This window comes from Diadema antillarum, unplaced genomic scaffold, assembly GCF_040938485.1.
Source record: "Diadema antillarum isolate AM-2024a unplaced genomic scaffold, OU_Dant_1.0 seq00000177_RagTag, whole genome shotgun sequence".
Taxonomy (NCBI): Eukaryota; Metazoa; Echinodermata; class Echinoidea; order Diadematoida; family Diadematidae; genus Diadema; species Diadema antillarum.
Genome location: NW_027271244.1, coordinates 1,104,392 through 1,122,917, shown reverse-complemented (window position 1 = coordinate 1,122,917; position 18,526 = coordinate 1,104,392). Strand labels below are relative to the sequence as shown.

Below are 18,526 nucleotides of genomic sequence, written 5' to 3'. Positions count from 1 at the left end.
AATTATGGGGAAAAATAATAAAATGTCAGCATTTTCAATTGACCTTTGACCAACTGGCTCAAGTTTTTAATTAAAGAATCATTGCGTGGAAATGCATGTACAGTGTATATACCAAGTTTAATCTAGTGTATATCTAGATACATCGAGTCATCTCCATGGTATGGGGAAAATAGTATATTATCATCATTTAAAAGTAAAATTGTAGCATTCTAACCTGACATTTGCCCCTTGAAATTTGAACTGCTCACCCCAAACCTTCCCAAGAGAATCACAGTCAGGCAATACATATAAATGTACTAAGTTTCATGAAGATACCTCACGCTATTTCTGAGATATTGAGAAAAAAGTGATAACATAAGAATTTTCATTGACCTTTCACATTTGACCCCATTGAACAAAACTTCCTGGAGAATTTCTGATCTGGTATTACACGTATTCATGAAAATACCTAAATACCAGAAATACTTGAAAAAACAACAACAAATAAAACCAAATAAAACAAATGCAACAAGACCTACAAAACTAATATATCATCTTCAATATGACATGAGACATAGGTTGAACACACAAGCATAACATTCAAAGGGATGGTACAGTTTTTGTTGAGATGGTACTTCAGAATTTTAACTTTTTTTGTGAGATAATGAGAGACTACAAATAAAAAATGAAAGAGCATACAATTCTAAGTGGAATTCAAAGTTTATCTGAAGAAAATAAGTTTTACAATGGCTGAATATACGAAAACAAAGTGGTCCTAATAAAAGGGGGTCCCCACTTAGGACCAATTTGTGTTGGGATATCTCAGCTATTTCAAAACTGATTTTGATTTTTTGGGTGCATAATGAAGTGCCTTGTCCAACATATTTGTTTGACAAATTTGCACTCAGCCAATCAGATGCAAGGATTTCAGTAGCTTAAAAAGTTTGTCAGAAAAATATCTAACACTTCATGAAATGCCCCCCTGGTCAGCCATGGCAGAAGTGTTTTGACCTCTGATGGCATGGAGGGACAGCTGACCTACCTTGACCTGTGACAGGTTGCCATGGAGCTCGGCGACCTTGATGCCCAGAAGGCCAAGGATGATGTGCAGGCGATGGGCCTGCTTCTTGGTCTGCACAAACACCATGCAGTGGTCGTGGAAATTCCGGAAACAGAGGGCTGCCGCGATGCCGGGTGTCGGGAGTTGCATTGGGTTCGCATGAAAGGGGGAAAGAGGTCCAGTGGGTGATTAGTTCCTCTATTTCTTGCTTTTTTACTTACAAGTCCAGAGGTTCCCAGCATATATCAGTTTTATTGTCTCTGTGTTTAGTCACTTAAACAGTGATTTGTACTATTGGGAGCACATTTGTTTGTGTGTGAGTGTGTGTGTGTATGTGCATTGACAGAGTAAGAGAGTTCTGTTCTATAATTTACTTTCATCCTGAGTTCTTGTGGGTTGTTTTTTTTTTTTTCTTCTCTTGCTTACTGAATCATTTACAGCATAAGTGGAAATTTTTGCGTGACTGATTTTTTTTTTTTTTTGCAATCAGCTGAGTAAACGGAATTTTGCACGTTTTCAAATCCACAGAATCCAAGAGATTAAATATTATTACTTATGAGAAGCAAAAAATATTTCCGCATATTTATTTGGGGGCTAATTTCATATCACTCAAAATGTGCTAAAATTTCACCACTGTGAAAATTGCCAAGAGTCAGAATACTTTCCATTCATGAGTCAGAATACTGAAATTAAGTTACTTTTGAGAACAATTATCAAATTAAATCTTGTAACAATGATCACCACACCAAGAGAGAGAGAGAGAGATTGTGTGTGGGGTGACATAATGTAAGTATGTGTGTGTGTGTGGGGGGGGGGGGGGAAGGGGGTTGTTTGTGTGTGTGTGTGTAGGTAGGCATAGCATGTGTAGGTGTACTCAGCACATGATCCTCTGGAAGTAATAAACTCCCGACTCCATCTCACTCTCAGATTTCACAAACTCTGGTTTTGCTCTAATCTTAATGCTCCGGGCAACTGAAATGCCACCTGTATGACAGTCCCTGTCACGAAGACAACTTTCTGGGAATGGCTTAATACAGCGGTAAAAAAACAAAACAAAACAAAACAAAATCTGCAGAGAGTATCCAATTGGCTTTCGCACAAGAAGATCACTTCTGACAAGATGTCACTTGCTTTAAGCTCTCCGTGAGCGAAGGTCAGTTGCTTGACGTGTAATAGATTAGACCAAGTGTAAGGCAGACAAAATATACTGATTGACACATTATCATGGCTATGAAAAAGCTGAGATCATTGAATAAGCATATATGCTCCATACAAACAGCTATGTCTCTTACATGATTGAGCATTATTATAGATAAAAGAAAACATGCTGCTTATGATAGTACATCTGTGAATTAGAATATTTTCCTCCAAAACTTTTTCCTCAACTTACATATAGACAAGCTTGTATGTCAATATATTACACATACTACACTGTCAACTCTCAGAGAAATCAGAATGAAGGGAAAAAAAATGAGTAAAAATCACAAATGAAGAATAACTAGAACAACTATCGCCTAAGTACATCAGAACAACAACAACAATAACAAATTAATTGCCAACAGTTATGGTGGACATGTACAAAGATTTACTTTTATGAGGCAAACAACAGAAATATGCATAATGCATAGATGCTGAAAGCCACAGGAAAAGAAATGCAGATCCAAGTATGTATCAATTACTACCTGTGGCTTTTCTTCCGACCTGGCATCTTTGACGGAACCCAACTCTGGGAAAACCCGAAAGCAATTAAGCCTGCAAAACTGCCCTGTGCCAGAGCCAGTGTGATCCCCCCTACCATGATTTACATGCAAATACCACAAGTTGCTATAATCTCACCAGATACGATGGCCTCTCTGTCGCCCTCTCGGCTGGCCCGAATGCGGACAAATTCCTGTTGAAGATTGTAGGCCACGTCTGTGTTCTCGTTGACAAAGATCCTCACAGGGTTTTTCAGCGAGACCATGGCAAGGTCCTTGACCTGTACGGTTGACCACAAAGAGTAGAGAATATGGGGGGAGGGAAGCCAAAAAGCAATCACATCGTGGAAAATTTTTCATAGCACTGCTTCAAACCTGATACTTCATACAACAGGATCATATTCTACACAGAAACTTATCTCTACATTCTATTTCTTAAAAAAAGAAGAAAAACGAATCATTGCCTTTGACTTACAGAAAACTCCACTTTATAACATGAGGGATTAAACTCAATGGAAAATAAAGAGAAGAGGACTTAAAAAAGGAGGTTAAACTTAGGCGATTATTCACCTTTTATACAACGTCCAAGTAGATCCTTGTAATTTGATTGGAGGATTGTTGGTGATGTGATATTCAATAAGTACTCCATTCAACGCGCCGTGCAATTTTGGTTCTATTTTTGCGTGCAACTTGGTTCGATTTTTTCGTTCTATTCCACGGTTCGAGAAATTGTACGGTACTGCGTGTACTGTGTGTTGCATATTGAGGATCGCATGCAGCTAGCACAGTGTACGTGTGCGGTACATGCAAGCGCGTATGTAGGCCTACGTAGTGCTAGTGTACGTGTATGAGCGCTAGTATAGCTGTGACCTGTATCAATGTATCTACACTGATTGCACAAGCCAGAAAGAGAATCGCAGTGGATCCACATGTAAGCATGGCTATATTTTTCATACATATATAGACTTCTAGGCCTACTTAGACCAAAAAAATCTACTTGGACGTTGTATAAATCAAATAGTATATGGTCTTTACTCGTGCAATGGAACGAGATTTCGCACTCGGTGAAAGATGAGGCGCACTATTCAACTCGGCTTTGCCTCGTTGAATAGAGCGCCTCTATCTTTTACCTCGTGCGAAATCTCGTACCATTGCACTCGTGACCATTCACTATTTGTATATTAATATGCGAGGTCAACTTAAGCAAGGTTGACTGTATTTCAATCACATCAAGCCAAAGTCATTCACATCTCCATTCTTTGTTTTAAATCTTATAAAGGTAAACAAGAAGACAATTTTCTTGGGTATATAATTCAAATTTCTCAATCATTCAGTGGACTCTTGAAGAACTAAATGACAATATGAAATTTTGCACCCATGAAATTTAAGCTGAATTATGTATTTATTTTGGAGCAAGCGCCATGAGCGCCTGACTTGGCGGATACCGGCGCTATACAAGACTTCATTATTATCATCAATATCATTCAGACACGACAGCAGGTGAAATGCCGTTTCATATTTTGCAGAAACTTTTCAGACTGGGTGTTAAGTCTGCTAGAAAATTGAGCAGCTACACACTTTGACTTTGACACAATCCCTGACTAGAGGTCCACAAAACAGCTTCAAAACTTGAAGTGTAGGATAACATATAAAATCTACATAATCTTCGCTCCATACTTCCCTTGAGAGTCAGTTCTTCTATATCATGACTGTTATAGAGAGAGACAAACTATCACTAATCAGAAATGGAACTAATCATGCCCTGAAGTTGATTTATCATTTTAGAAGGAAGGGACATGTAAATATTCATAAACTGGAGGATCTCTTTCTCTCTTTATCATCATTATCATTATCATTTTTTTTTTTTACGGGGGGTATCTCTCACATCACCTGCACCATAAATGCTTAAGCGGCAAAATCCCTTTCCCTCTGTCCCTCGTCCCTTTCCCCCTCCCCACCCCCAAATCTCATTTGAATGGAAGGAATCTTCTATTTGAATAGCATTCCATGATTAAGCACAGATTCTTCCATTCTGCTCTTTGTGGCGGGTATGAATGGGCGAACAAGTCTGAGGGAAGCTCTCACCTGGTCTGTCATTGTGGCTGAGAAGAGCATGGTCTGCCTCGTCACAGAGCACATCCGGATGATTTCTTTCATCTGCTCCTCAAAGTACTCATCAAGCATCCTGGAGGGGGGGGGGGGGGGAGGGAGGAAGGGGAGTGCAATGGGGAGAAGACAATGATCACTATGATAAAAATGCAAATTTGAGAGCAAATTGTATTGGCAAGTGTCATCTGGCATCACAAAACAAACGACAAACAAAAAGAGAGCTGCCACGTGAGCTCTATTTCTAAATCTAAATTCAGAGTTAAATAAGCGATGAGAAAGGCGATCTTTTTGGTACGGATGAGTCCAAGGAAACCAAAGACTCAATCTTTATTGTGTGTATTATGAACGAAATGGAAAGTCAAAGGCAACTGCTATGAAGGGATCATCATATCAACCTAATTTATGCATACAAATTTCATACACTCCCTCCAGTCATGGTTACTGCACTGAAAAAGCTGCTGCTGCTTGTTTGTGAATAAACCTAAACTTTGACTCTTCACTGATATACCTACAAGTCTGTCATACATTGTGTACTTTCACTGAAACATTTGACTGCACCATGGATGCTGTGATCTACTTGACTACAACATGGCCCGAGCATTATGGAAAGGGGGTGGGGGAATATGTGGTTTACACCATGTGTATGTTTGCATTTTATGAAAAATTTGACAAGTGTCATTGTAGACAGATTCATCCATGAGACATTGTACCAGACAAACACATGACAATTTGGCTTTGGCATACATGTACATACATGTACAACTAGAGAAGCACTCTGAGAGCGCAGACCTCCGCCAAGCATGCAGCCCATTTCCACCCGCACTGATCTTGTTCTTCCACAGAGATCAGTGATTTCCACTCATACGTACTGCATTGTGTGCTGAAAGCCTCGCCCTAGCAGAAACTGGAGCACACACTTTAGTGCGCGCATGCAAACCTCAAATACGCGCAGCCTGAACTCCCAAGTTCATTGACCCTACCTGCCAAAATACAAAAAAAATCCTTCATAAATTCCCCTAAAATTATTGTATCACTACCAAAAGTACATCGTTTGTTACTTGTGTCATTCTAAGCCTTTCCTGCAAATTTCATCTCAATCCGTTAACTACTTTTTGAGTTATTTTGAACACAGACAAACGAATGAACTAACTAACTAATAAACAAACCAAAGGTAACGAAAACATAACCTCCCCCCTTGGCGGAGGTAATTATATGACGCTGAATATGCCACATATCAGGTATTTCACAGAGTTTTTATTTTCACGGATTTAATGTGTTGAGTGCTATCCCAAATTTTAATTCATGCAAAAATACAAGCAAATTCTGAACCCAACATGAATGCAACATGCACGTGTACCCCGTACTCCATGATTGAAAATTTAAACACTTGTTTAAATGTCTGGAAGTCCCGATTCACTGAGAACAAGGAAAAGTAGAAATTACGCGGTGCGTAATATATGTCCCCGCCGGAAGTAGCATTTTGTAGTAAATGTACAATACAGGTCAAAAATCAAGGTCAAAGGTCAAATAAGTCAAAGGTCAAAATTCTGTGTAGAAGTTCTGAAGCCCTCACCTGGTGCCACCACATACAGCAAACGGAATTGAAATCGGGTTAGAAATGGCGAAGGAGTAGCATTTTGTAGGAAAATGTACAATACAGGTAAAAAATCAAGGTCAAAGGTCAAAGAAGTCAAAGGTCAAAATTCTGTGTACAAGTTTTGAAGCCCTCACCTAATGCCATCACATAAAGCAAACGGAATCGAAATCGGGTTAGAAATGGCGAAGGAGTAGCATTTTGTAGCAAAATGTACAATATAGGTCAAAGGTCAAGGTCAAAGGTCACGACTGAAATTCTGTGTAGAAGTTTTAAAGCTCCCATGTAGTGCTATCATATACAGCAAACAGAATCAAAATTGGCTCATAAATGACAGAGAAGTAGCATATAAAGCAAACGGAATCGAAATCGGGTTAGAAATGGCGAAGGAGTAGTATTTTGTAGCAAAATGTACAATACAGGTCAAAAATCAAGGTCAAAGGTCAAAGAAGTCAAAGGTCAAAATTCTGTGTAGAAGTTTTGAAGCCCTCACCTAGTGCCATCACATAAAGCAAACAGAATCGAAATCGGGTTAGAAATGGCGAAGGAGTAGCATTTTGTAGCAAAATGTACAATACAGGTCAAAAATCAAGGTCAAAGGTCAAAGAAGGCAAAGGTCAAAATTCTGTGTACAAGTTTTGAAGCCCTCACGTAGTGCCATCATATAAAGCAAACGGAATCGAAATCGGGTTAGAAATGGCGAAGGAGTAGCATTTTGTAGCAAAATGTACAATACAGGTCAAAAATCAAGGTCAAAGGTCAAAATTCTGTGTACAAGTTTTGAAGCCCTCACCTAGTGCCATCACATAAAGCAAACAGAATTGAAATCGGGTTAGAAATGGCGAAGGAGTAGCATTTTGTAGCAAAATGTACAATACAGGTCAAAAATCAAGGTCAAAGGTCAAAGAAGTCAAAGGTCAAAATTCTGTGTAGAGGTTTTGAAGCCCTCACCTAGTGCCATCACATAAAGCAAACGGAATCGAAATCGGGTTAGAAATGGCGAAGGAGTAGCATTTTGTAGCAAAATGTACAATATAGGTCAAAGGTCAAGGTCAAAGGTCACGACTGAAATTCTGTGTAGAAGTTTCAAAGCTCCCATGTAGTGCTATCATATAAAGCAAACAGAATCAAAATTGGCTCATAAATGACAGAGAAGTAGCAAATTGAAGATTTTGATCACACGGACGCACACACGGACACACGGACGGACAACCTTACGGTGATATACTTGTGTGTCTACCCCTTTGTTCTCCCTTTTGTTAAAATAGACACACAAGCAAAAATTTTAGCCACACAAGCCTGACGGAATAAAGGCCATCTATTGTGCCCTATTGTTCTCCTAGCCACACAAGCATACTCTCGTTAGCACGGACGGACGGACGGACACACGGACACACACACACACACACGTACGGAGCCCGTTTCATAGTCCCCTGCTCGAACTCGTTCGCCGGGGACAATTAGACTGGCTATATTAACAGCGTATGACAGTAATATGTTCCCGGGACAGAGGAAATATAGCATCTCATGAATATCGTCATTTGATTAACATTGTCATCACATTCAGAGGTAACATATTTGAAAACGAATTCATCAGTCCGGCAAATAGCACAACAAAGAAAAAAAAAACAGACATGTTGCTATGGCAACTAGTATGCCTCAGCTTTTTCAAATCTTTTTCTACAGAATGTCTTGCTACAGTGAGACAATAGTTTCGTTTGAGTGGCAAATCACTATCTGTCATACATCAATTTTCATGATAACACTCTGAGCCATTTTCAAAATATAGACAAAACAGGGAAATTTCAGCCTTTTCTCTTGACCTTTGACTCAATGGCTAAAATCTTTCACTAAATAACCATTGTCTAGTGTACACAAGTTTAATTAAGTGTATACATTAGGTCATTTATAAGGTCCATCTTTGCATGGAGAAAATAGTGTGATTTCATCATATTAAAAGTAGCATTATTTGTACATTGACCTTTGACACTTGACCTCCAACCGCATGACCTAAGAACCTACCAACAGAATCATTGTCAGGCAGCATCTGTCGGTACTAAGTTTCATGAGGGTATCTACAACAATTTCTGAGATATGGAAAGAAAAAGCAAAATTTTAGCATTTTTACTTGACCTCTGACCTTCAACCCCATAGCCTTAAACTTTATCTAGAAATTATTTACCTAGCAATGCATGCATACAAATGTACATACACAAAGCTTCATGAAAATACCTCTGGGTATTGTAGAGATATCAGGGAAAATGGTGAAATTTTAGGATTAGACCTTGACTTATGACCTTTGACCTTTAAAGTGATGATAGTTGAATAGTTGAAGAATTGATAAGCTCAGCTTCGTATGCTCTTACATACATAAGCCAAGTTTCATTTGGATACATTGTTCCTCAAAGGGTGCCTACGTTATCCTGTTAACAAAATCTATAGCAGATGGACAGAAGGACAGACAGTCAACCTGGAAACATAATGCCTTCGGCGACACTTCATGACGGAGGCATAAAAAAACAACAACCAGCAAATATGAAGCCACACTAGCATCACAATAGAGATGAGTGGAATGAAGATAGAAGAAGCCTGACATGCTTCAGAAACAATAAAAGTCCAGAAATACATTGTACATTCCGTGACCCTGTGCAACTATGATGGGATTGAACAGAAAAAGCATAGTGAGTTGTATGATAATCATCAGAGACAAGAAACAAGACACTGATTCAGGAAAGAATCTCTAGTTCATCTGCAGTCATTACCTCCTCAAAACTTGCAACAAATTTAACCCCTTGAGGACCGACTGATTTTGCTACAACACACACTTCCAATAGACACCTGCCCGGGTATACTTGAGACTCGTCCTCAACAGGTTAAACATGATCAATATCTGATTTTGTACCCCTCTCCCACTTAGCCATGATTACCTGAGCCCTTTACAGCAGTTTTATCAGTCTTGCTGGGAAAAAAAATATACAGATTTGGTAATCAAAATTAACTTCAATCCCATAGCAAGCTATCACAGTGAGGATACAGAGATGGAAGATAAATAGATAATGAGTATCAAGTTCCATCAAGAAAAGAAACCTTCCCATTTTCATTTTTTATTGTACACGTATCTCAATATGAAAGTCTAACCTTTTCTTTTTTACATTTCATGTTTTGTTTTGTTTTGTTTTTTGCTATAATGTGATTTGTCGTAACTCCTCGATATTGTTTGCCTTTTTGTTGTTTTAATAACTTCGTAAATTGTCTTTCTTAGCAACATACAGTATCACAGCAGAATCAGGGATATGTTAAAAACAAAACACCAACAAATAACCATTATGTAGTACAAAATATGGGACCTTACAATAATATTTATACTTATTCCAAAGGCTCTCTATGAGAAACTATGGAAATAGATCACATTAAAGGCATAATTTACCATTTGCAGATGAAACAACCCAGCATTAGTGCTTTAAAACAGTTCTGAAGTATGTGAGTTAGGGATAGAAACGTCCACTGTAAAAAGTTGAATCTGTATGATCGATGTTAAGTATTGTTAAATACACAAAATGTGAACAATAGTTATAATAAAAATGTTTCCAGACTAAACCGTCTACAGGTATGGTTTAGTGAGAAAAATACTGATATCTCCTCATATTTTAGGCTTTATTGCGAAAATGTTATGTAGTAGGATGTTATGTGATACAACAGACCTTCACATTGTATGCATCAAATATGATATCTTGAACATTTTTTAAATCACTGTTCCTAAAGGTAAACAGGACCTTTAATCTGGAAAATTTATACCCATTTTTCCTGAATGCAGCCTACCCAATTATCCGCTAAATGTAACATGAATCGGGAGCTGTTTTTCAGTTTCTAACTCGAATAAGCTGAGTACCCTATTAAGCGGAGAGTACTATACTGAGAAACCGCTTCTGCAATGCTACAGTGCACACAATTCTGAGAGGAATTCAACATTTATTTGATGAAAATCGATTTTGAAATGGCTGAAATATCCAAACACAAAGTAAAACAAAGCAATCCTAATAAAAGGTGGGTCCCATCTTTTATTAAGATCCCTTTGTTTAGATTATCTCAGCCATTTTGACCCAATTTTCATCAAATAAACTTTGAACCCCTCTTAAATGACCATGATCTTTCATATTTCAAGAGAGCTTTCTCATTTTCTCTCACACACAAAAAAAGTTGGAAACCTGAAGCCCCATCTCAAGCAAAACTATATCATCCATTTAAAAGCTCTTAAAGAAATTGAACACATTACAAGTACTGCTTGTTGGTTTTTCAACTGAAGGACATGTAATACAAATTATACCAATTCTTCCCAAGCATGCCTCCATGCACACAGTAATGTGATAGAGCATGGATTATTTACTGGTGCTGAGACATTTAATTGCATTTTTTTTTTATTGTTTTCCCCTACAAACCCAAGAATAATCCTTTACTCTGGATGTAAACAGGTTTTGAAGGTAGTGACTTTGTTGTGATGCTAAGAGCACAAACATCAAATAACCTTGCTTTGTGTGCTAAATATGGCATGCTTTGGTCAGCAGGAAATGTGGCAACCTGACCCCGTTTCTTTCTCTTTCCTTGTAGGAATTTAAATTCAGTGCACGATTTTGATCACGCAGACAAAAATAGACTGAACGCATCAAACGGCATGGCATTGATCTAAACTGGGAGAAGCCATAATTGACAGAATGCATGCATTTGAAAACAATAAAAACAATTAGGAGGGCGCAATTTACAATTCTCAGGCCATTTCAACAGGCATGCAATGATGTAACTAGACAGCACAGCTGTTGAATAAGAACTTATTGTGGATGTCAAAACTCATCTCCCCAAATTCTGGCTGTGAAGGAGGATGATAGTGTCAATTATTTTCCTTATACACTCAATTATTTTCTTGATATACCCACATCATCCAGTAATTCTCCATTTCTGCCACTCTCAATGCCTGTAACTCAGATACAACTTTCAAGTCCATTTCAAAGCTAAGACTGAATTCCATCTTTATGGAAATCTGGTCTGCAAATATCAAGCTATTCATCACCATGGCCAAACTCAATCAACAACAAAGATTGATGTGTTACTGCTATTGTGATTTGTTTTTTCATTTTTCATTTTCAAACAAAACCTCTTTTTTTTTTTTATAAGACACGTAGTTGCCACTTGAATTAATCTCATTTGCCAGCTTTTCACAGGCAGCTTTGATTGATAGCTTTACTGATATTTGCACACTTACCATTTTTATTACATCATATTTTTTTTTTCTCAGACTTGCAAAGTTTTACTGCTAGGATTTGCTAGGATTTGCACTGGTCTCTGTTTTATGTAACCTCTGCCCTTGGGATGGCTTCCAGATTGGGCATTGATGAGAAAACTTACAAGCATGATATCATCACAACGATGAACATAGCAGACAAAGCTGAATCATACTGTAAGTGTAAAATCTAGAAACATTCAAGGCATGAAACTTTCTTGAATTGGAGCCGACGACCATTTTGGCAACATGAAACTTTCCCCGTATCGCCTCTGGCACTAAATTCGACAGTCAAACTTGTGCAAAGTTTGCAATTCAAATTTCAAGGACATGAATATTTCTGGTTTTACATTAATCTCACAATACAGTTGGCTGTGTTTGGTCCACAGCATTATCTTGGATGAATCTTAGCTTTCATTTGCTTAGAGCCACACATCAACAGAGTGCTCCTTCAAAAAAAAAAAACACACAAAAAAAAACAAACATGAAGATCAGACACATATTGAAATGACATCATTAAGAGACAACTGTAGCACTTGAGAAACAAGATGATATTTACAATGGCTGAAAATATTTTTTTTTCCCCAAAGTACAGCCAGCTTTGACCTTTCATCAATGTCATTTCAGGATAATATTTTTTTCTAATTTCTATCCTTACTACCAAATTTGAAAATCACCACATATTTCTAAAGTTAGAGCTAAAATATGTTATTTCACCCCAAGTTCAATGACCTTTGACCATCAACCACAAATAGAAGATATTCATAATGAATCATGATTTGTTCTCCATGGCTGCTACAGAAGTGATATGAAAGCTTCTACACAATCAATCGCTGGCTCCCCTCCAAAGGACTACGAACAGAGGATAAAGGACTACGAACAGAGGATAAAGTGCCTTGCCTACGGGGCACAACCGCTGTAACCAGGGAGCTCAAACCAGGGACTTTGTGATTAATAGTGTGAAGTCTTGTCAACTGAGACACAAGAACTCCTTTCGTGATACACTCTCATCTGCTCATATCACCTTGGATAGCAAACCCAGGTCACCAGTGAAGAAAATTACAATTTGAACTTTCTTTCTTACAAATGTTGTGATAATTCACAAAGTCTGGGAGAGAGAAGGACACACAAGCAGACAACTCGAACACACCATTTCTCCACCATCCTTTGGGCTTGAGGCACAGGATCGAAATACTAGCTCTTGCAAGCTTTTCAATTCCAAGTAGTGCTTTCGTAATGCGTCACCTGATATGACATACAGTGAAACGTATAAGTGATCCGATGCATCTACAGTCAAGCTTCAGCTTTGTCAAAGCCCATTGCCATGGCAACTGCAAGAAGGTTGCTATACAAGATAGAGTCAAGCCACCAGTGTAAGGCAAGCCTCAGCAAGAGGGCCATTGGAAACTCATCCAAATTTTTTGACTTACAAATACACTCTGTGAAATATCAAATTTCGCCTTCAGCAATTGGTAGCAAGAAGTCACAACCAATCAGCAGTGTCCAGTTCGAAGAAGCTTTTGGTTGCATTATGCATGTCATATTGCTGGCTGATTGGCTATTGTTGCAATTCCGACGACTAACTAAAGAGTGTGTTACCAAAACCGGTAAGTCCATATTTGCCAAATGGATATTAATTTGCGATTAAAGGTCAAGAAAAATAAAGAGAATAATAAGAAAATTTTTGCTTCTTTTGACCATAACTTCAAAAACGTACCATAACTTCAAAAATGTACCTTTGTATGTAGTGACTAATATATCATTTAAAAGGTATTATTTTGTACTTTATGACAGAGACCGTACTTCAAAATCTTCAGAAAATGGACTTATCGGTTTTTGCGAACAAACTCTTCAACTGAATTACTCCAGTGACTAAAATGTTCAATAGGAACAGTGCACAGGATGGACTTCCTCCAAGCTCATTTATATTTTTGGAATTCTCCAATCTCAAAAGGCCCTTGTGCTGGCACGTTTGGCCTTGCCTGGCTTCGCTTGCCATTGCGGGCATTAAAAATAGCATGTGGCCTTTGACAAAGGCGAGTCTAGAGTAGGAACAAAAAAGCATTTTACATAATTATAGACCCAGGTGCAATGCATCTCAGATGCTTAAATCTCATTTCGTCACTTGGTAATTTATCTCAAGAACATTTCTGAAATAAACAGTTTGTTGTGGATGTGCATATTTTTTTCTCTCATTAAGAAATGTTTTGTTTTGAATTTCATGTCTTTTTATACATCACTGATGTCCACTATGCTCACTGGAATCATTGAGTCCTCCTGCCATCCACTGGATGGTTCCGGTCTTGCTGACACAGATCAATGTGTCACTTTTGAATATCAAAAGGATAAAGAACATGTGAAATTTTATACACATCCTCATCCAAACCTGTTTGGCCTCCTTAAATTTAAGAACCAAATATTATTTACAGTTATCCTAATTTGAACACAAACTGAAATTTCTACCATTTTTATTAATATTGCTTCGTCTCTTATTTCATTTGAATTTGGGCTTGACCCATGATTCCTCATTTTTCTCCCTTATTTTTTGTCTTTATTGATATATTGGGCTTCAGAGATATTATAGAGATCAAAGGTTCACTTTTGCAACTCAATTAATGTATCTAATCGTGTTAAATTTGTCTTTTGTTCTTATTGTTATATGGAGGAGCACATGCGCATGAATGACAACTTGTTCATATTTGCAATTTTTGCTTTTGTGCCTTGGAAGAGAAAAACAAAGGTGTTCACTCATGCATAAAGTTTCCCATTTTATTGACCTACTAGGCTGATAGCCAATTAAATAACCTTTGATATGGTATATAATACATTAACTTTCAGCCAAATATTTTATGAGAAATATAAACTTGAAAAAGTGTTTACTTTCTTTTTTTGCTGAGTGTATTTGGTGACATCATAAGTCTTTCACAGAAATAGGACAATGTATTATTCATCCACTGAGACATTTAACCAGGGCTGCCTTGCCTGTTCAATTCCTCCTCTGGCACCACGACAAACAATACATCAAAGACAAAAATCATAAAAATGCTTGAAAAGAAGCAAAACTGAACAATACTAAGCATTCAAAAACAAACAAACAAACTTTTCAACAACAACAATAAAATCCCATGCGTATTTGAAAACACACGGATGAATGCTGCGACTTGATAATGGAAAGGTTGGATGGTACCCAGGAGTTACGTTTTGAGCTCTTACAAATTGGCACACACACACACACACACACACACACACACCACATACCAAATAAAAAAATACTTATTGGTGGGCAAAAAAAAAAAGAGTAATCACAACAGTACAGCATGTCAGGACACACGCAAAATATTTGCAAGACACGTGCTGAACATGCGCTACAAGTCCACAAGATATTCAGCACTAGCATATCTTCTAAATCTCTCCATCTCTCTCTCTTCGCACCGTCCTTCACCTGTTATGTCAGCATATATGACGGCTAATCTACTTGCCCTTGGCATACTATTTTCTCCCACCTAGAAAATCTTCCATTGCCTGGTCACACTCCACAAAGCAAAATCAGTGCCGCAGATGTGTTGAAAGATTCATCGTTGTGCCCTCTGATGTGTCAAAGTTAGCATGATTGCATTGTTTCCTTCCACACTTTTGCACTGCATTACCAAGTGAGTGATGAGCGAGTGATCCCTTTTATCCTTTCGCTGTAGCTGGATGCTCAAAAATATGCACATGGCAGAGAATCACTTGCGATGTAAATTATGGCAGGGTGAGATAACGTTTTTGCCCATGTGGATGGCCAGGCTTTCTGACAGATATGGATCTCTCTAGTTGAATCAAACGAGGAAAAAGCACTATACTGGTAATTCTCGCTATTAAATATCATGAGCGCAAGTTTGGAAACATTTAATTGTTGCTCATGTTCCACGTGAAGTATTTGTGTATGTAACATGTACGTGTAAAATTTGCTCACTAGCACGCCTGAACGCCAATATTACGAGAATGGATTCATGCACCCCTGCCCTGGATCTGTATTAATACCAGTGCGAGAGAGAGTACAAGCATTTGTGCGTCCACGTGATCGATATGCCTGAGTTGCTGCCGTGATCTTCACAGTTCACTTGGTATTGGCTGCCATAAACTGATTTGTTTTCTTCAAGCAGTCTCCAGCCGGTCTTTACCTTCAGCTCTATCATTGTCATCATTCTATTATCACTATTATATGTATCATCCATAATATTTTGCCATCATTCTTGCATTGAAAATTCCAATAATTTGCATTCTGTATCTCTCAAGCATTGCTGTGCCATTTCACGTCCAAAGTCTAACATTGAATAATGAACCTTATTGATGAATTCCCTGAAAGAAGAAAATAAAGAAAAGACAAGCGAGTCTTCAGCAATAGAGAATCACTTTTACAGCAGATAACATCTTGTTGCTTCTGGCCAAATTCACAAAACTCTCCCCCTGGTGATGGATTCTCATTCATATTTCAATCTTAACTATTAATCCTCAAATCTTGCATATTAACAGGACTGCACCACAGTGGCTTAATCTAAATTGCAGACTACAACCTCCCACTGATAACAAAAAGGATGGCTGTCCCACTTGCTGATGCAGATCTTCACATATTCACAAATTCTGGAGCTGTGACGATAGAGATCACATGATGTATCTCCACCAAGCTGAGCCAATATCCATCTCGACTGAATCCACTTCGAGAAGAAATCGTGGATTTACAAACGAGGTTCACTCCAGGGATTATTCCACACACATAAAGATGCTGAATAAAGCAGTGGATAACATAATGAAGATCTCTATAGGAGCGTCTGCATCTGGTCTGCATCTCCCGAAAGGACTTGTGCTGCATTTCTCTTATCACGATTTGTGCCACGATTGGAATCGCAGTAATCGTGGTGATCTCATTAGATCTCATCAGATATTAAGGTCAGTTGTGGCAATGGCGTTGATCGTAGGAAAGGTTTGGATGGTTCAAAATCAACATGATTAATTATCAATCCGGATCATCGCATCAGATCGTCTTTGATTGTTTCAAAACATGACAGACAGGTCACATCTAATTGTGCTTCTCAATATAAATGTTATCAATATCATTTCCAAGGCATGAAATTAAATTGGTTTATCATATTTTGAATTATCTTGAATTATATTATTACATTATATAACTGTCATTATAATGCATTCATTGATTTTGTATCCACTATGTGCCACATTATTCAGTACTATGCTCGGTAAACTTGGAAATGTGTAAAATGTAGATATAAAACAATCTAAAATAAATAAATAAACTTCCAATACTACAACAAAATATGAGATACATGTAAACATTTTAGAATAAGATGGCATATAAATATCAACGTACTTGTACATATGAAAAAAGTATACTAAAAGCAATTCTATTTAGCAAACTGCCTTTTAATTCATTAAAGGGACATTAAGCATATCATGTTCAACATTCAAAGAGATTTTGTAACAAATTTTAGAGGAAGGAGCAGGCATATGATTGGTATGCCTTTCTAGCCCCATTTTAACAGATCTTCTCCCCTGGCGCACCTGGGCACACCCGGGTGTTCGCCGGCGAAGATTATATTCCACAGATTTCATAAAACCCAGGTGAAACGCCGAGTGCCCCGTTTTAACAGGCACTGCTCGAAAACCTTCTCCGGGGAGGATACGCTCTCCTTGGCCAATCACACTACAGATACGCTGAAAATTAAGCATTTCACATCGTTGTCATTGCACTAGCATGTGATTGCATAGGAACTGCAAATTGTACTGTCCACATCAGAACAAACTTATACATGCAGACATAATGCATAGTATCTCGTAACACAGAATGTGTATCATCAAGAACTCAACAACACAAAAACACCACAAGCCAGAAGGACTGGAAGACATACAATGAATGACATTGACAAATAAACAAACAACAACATATAAACTACAAGTACCCTCAATTGAGAGCATGTAATGATATACCGCTTTCATGCCTACAGCAAAACTGAATATGCGCGAGTTATGTCACGCTATACTTTTATAATATTAGTCCAATAACTCCGGTGCTATTACAGAACTGCCAGTCTAGCCAGGTCAACAAAATACAAGCAAAATGAAGACCATGAGGGGAGAGCCTCCAATGTAAGTCCCGATGTTCTGGCCAGATAACACCTCATTAGTGATATATCATTCATGATATGCAACCCTTGCTCTTGGCTAGTCTGATAAACATCTACACTTGGACTGCATGAATACTCAAGGATTTCTCACAAAGGGCCAGTAAAGATTTCATGTGAGATGAAACAATTTTGTATGGTATCCCATTGAAATAACTGAGAAATTCATCGATCTATTCTGGTTGGGGGTAATGCTTCTGCTTTGACAAAGCATTTGGCCAGGAAACAACCATGCAATGCCCATTAATGACCACACTTAGAAAAGTACTCCTAGACCGCAGACTTGCCAAGCAGCTCATTTCCACCCATTATACACACATGCTGAAAATTGCGCAATTTTTCAAAATAGAAGCCTTTTGTTTATGTCATCAGCTTCCAGCTACATGGTGCCTCACCCCGAGCAGAGCACGCGCTTTAAAGCAAGTATACAAACCTCAAATACACGCAGCTTGAACCCCCAAGTTCATTGCCCCTATCTTCCAAAACACTAACATATCATTCAGAAATCCATAAAAATTCCCGCATCACTACCAAAATTTATTAAACATCTGTTCCTTGTATCGTTATCAACTTTTCCTGCAAGTTTCATTCAAACCCATTCACAACTTTTTGAGTTATTTTGCAAACAGACATACCAAC

At 38.0% G+C, this 18,526-nt stretch overlaps 1 protein-coding gene across 1 annotated transcript in view; it reads right to left on the bottom strand.

The window, feature by feature from the left end:
* LOC139728402 (probable ATP-dependent RNA helicase DDX27) overlaps positions 1 to 18,526 on the bottom strand; it is a 67,293-nt gene that overhangs the window by 18,568 nt on the left and 30,199 nt on the right. Inside the window, exons 8-10 of the mRNA XM_071639341.1 lie at positions 4,822 to 4,921; positions 2,876 to 3,017; positions 1,022 to 1,158 (exon numbers count right to left, since the gene is read on the bottom strand). Coding sequence (XP_071495442.1) covers positions 1,022 to 1,158; positions 2,876 to 3,017; positions 4,822 to 4,921 — 379 coding nt within the window. The remainder of the gene's footprint in view (positions 1 to 1,021; positions 1,159 to 2,875; positions 3,018 to 4,821; positions 4,922 to 18,526) is intronic.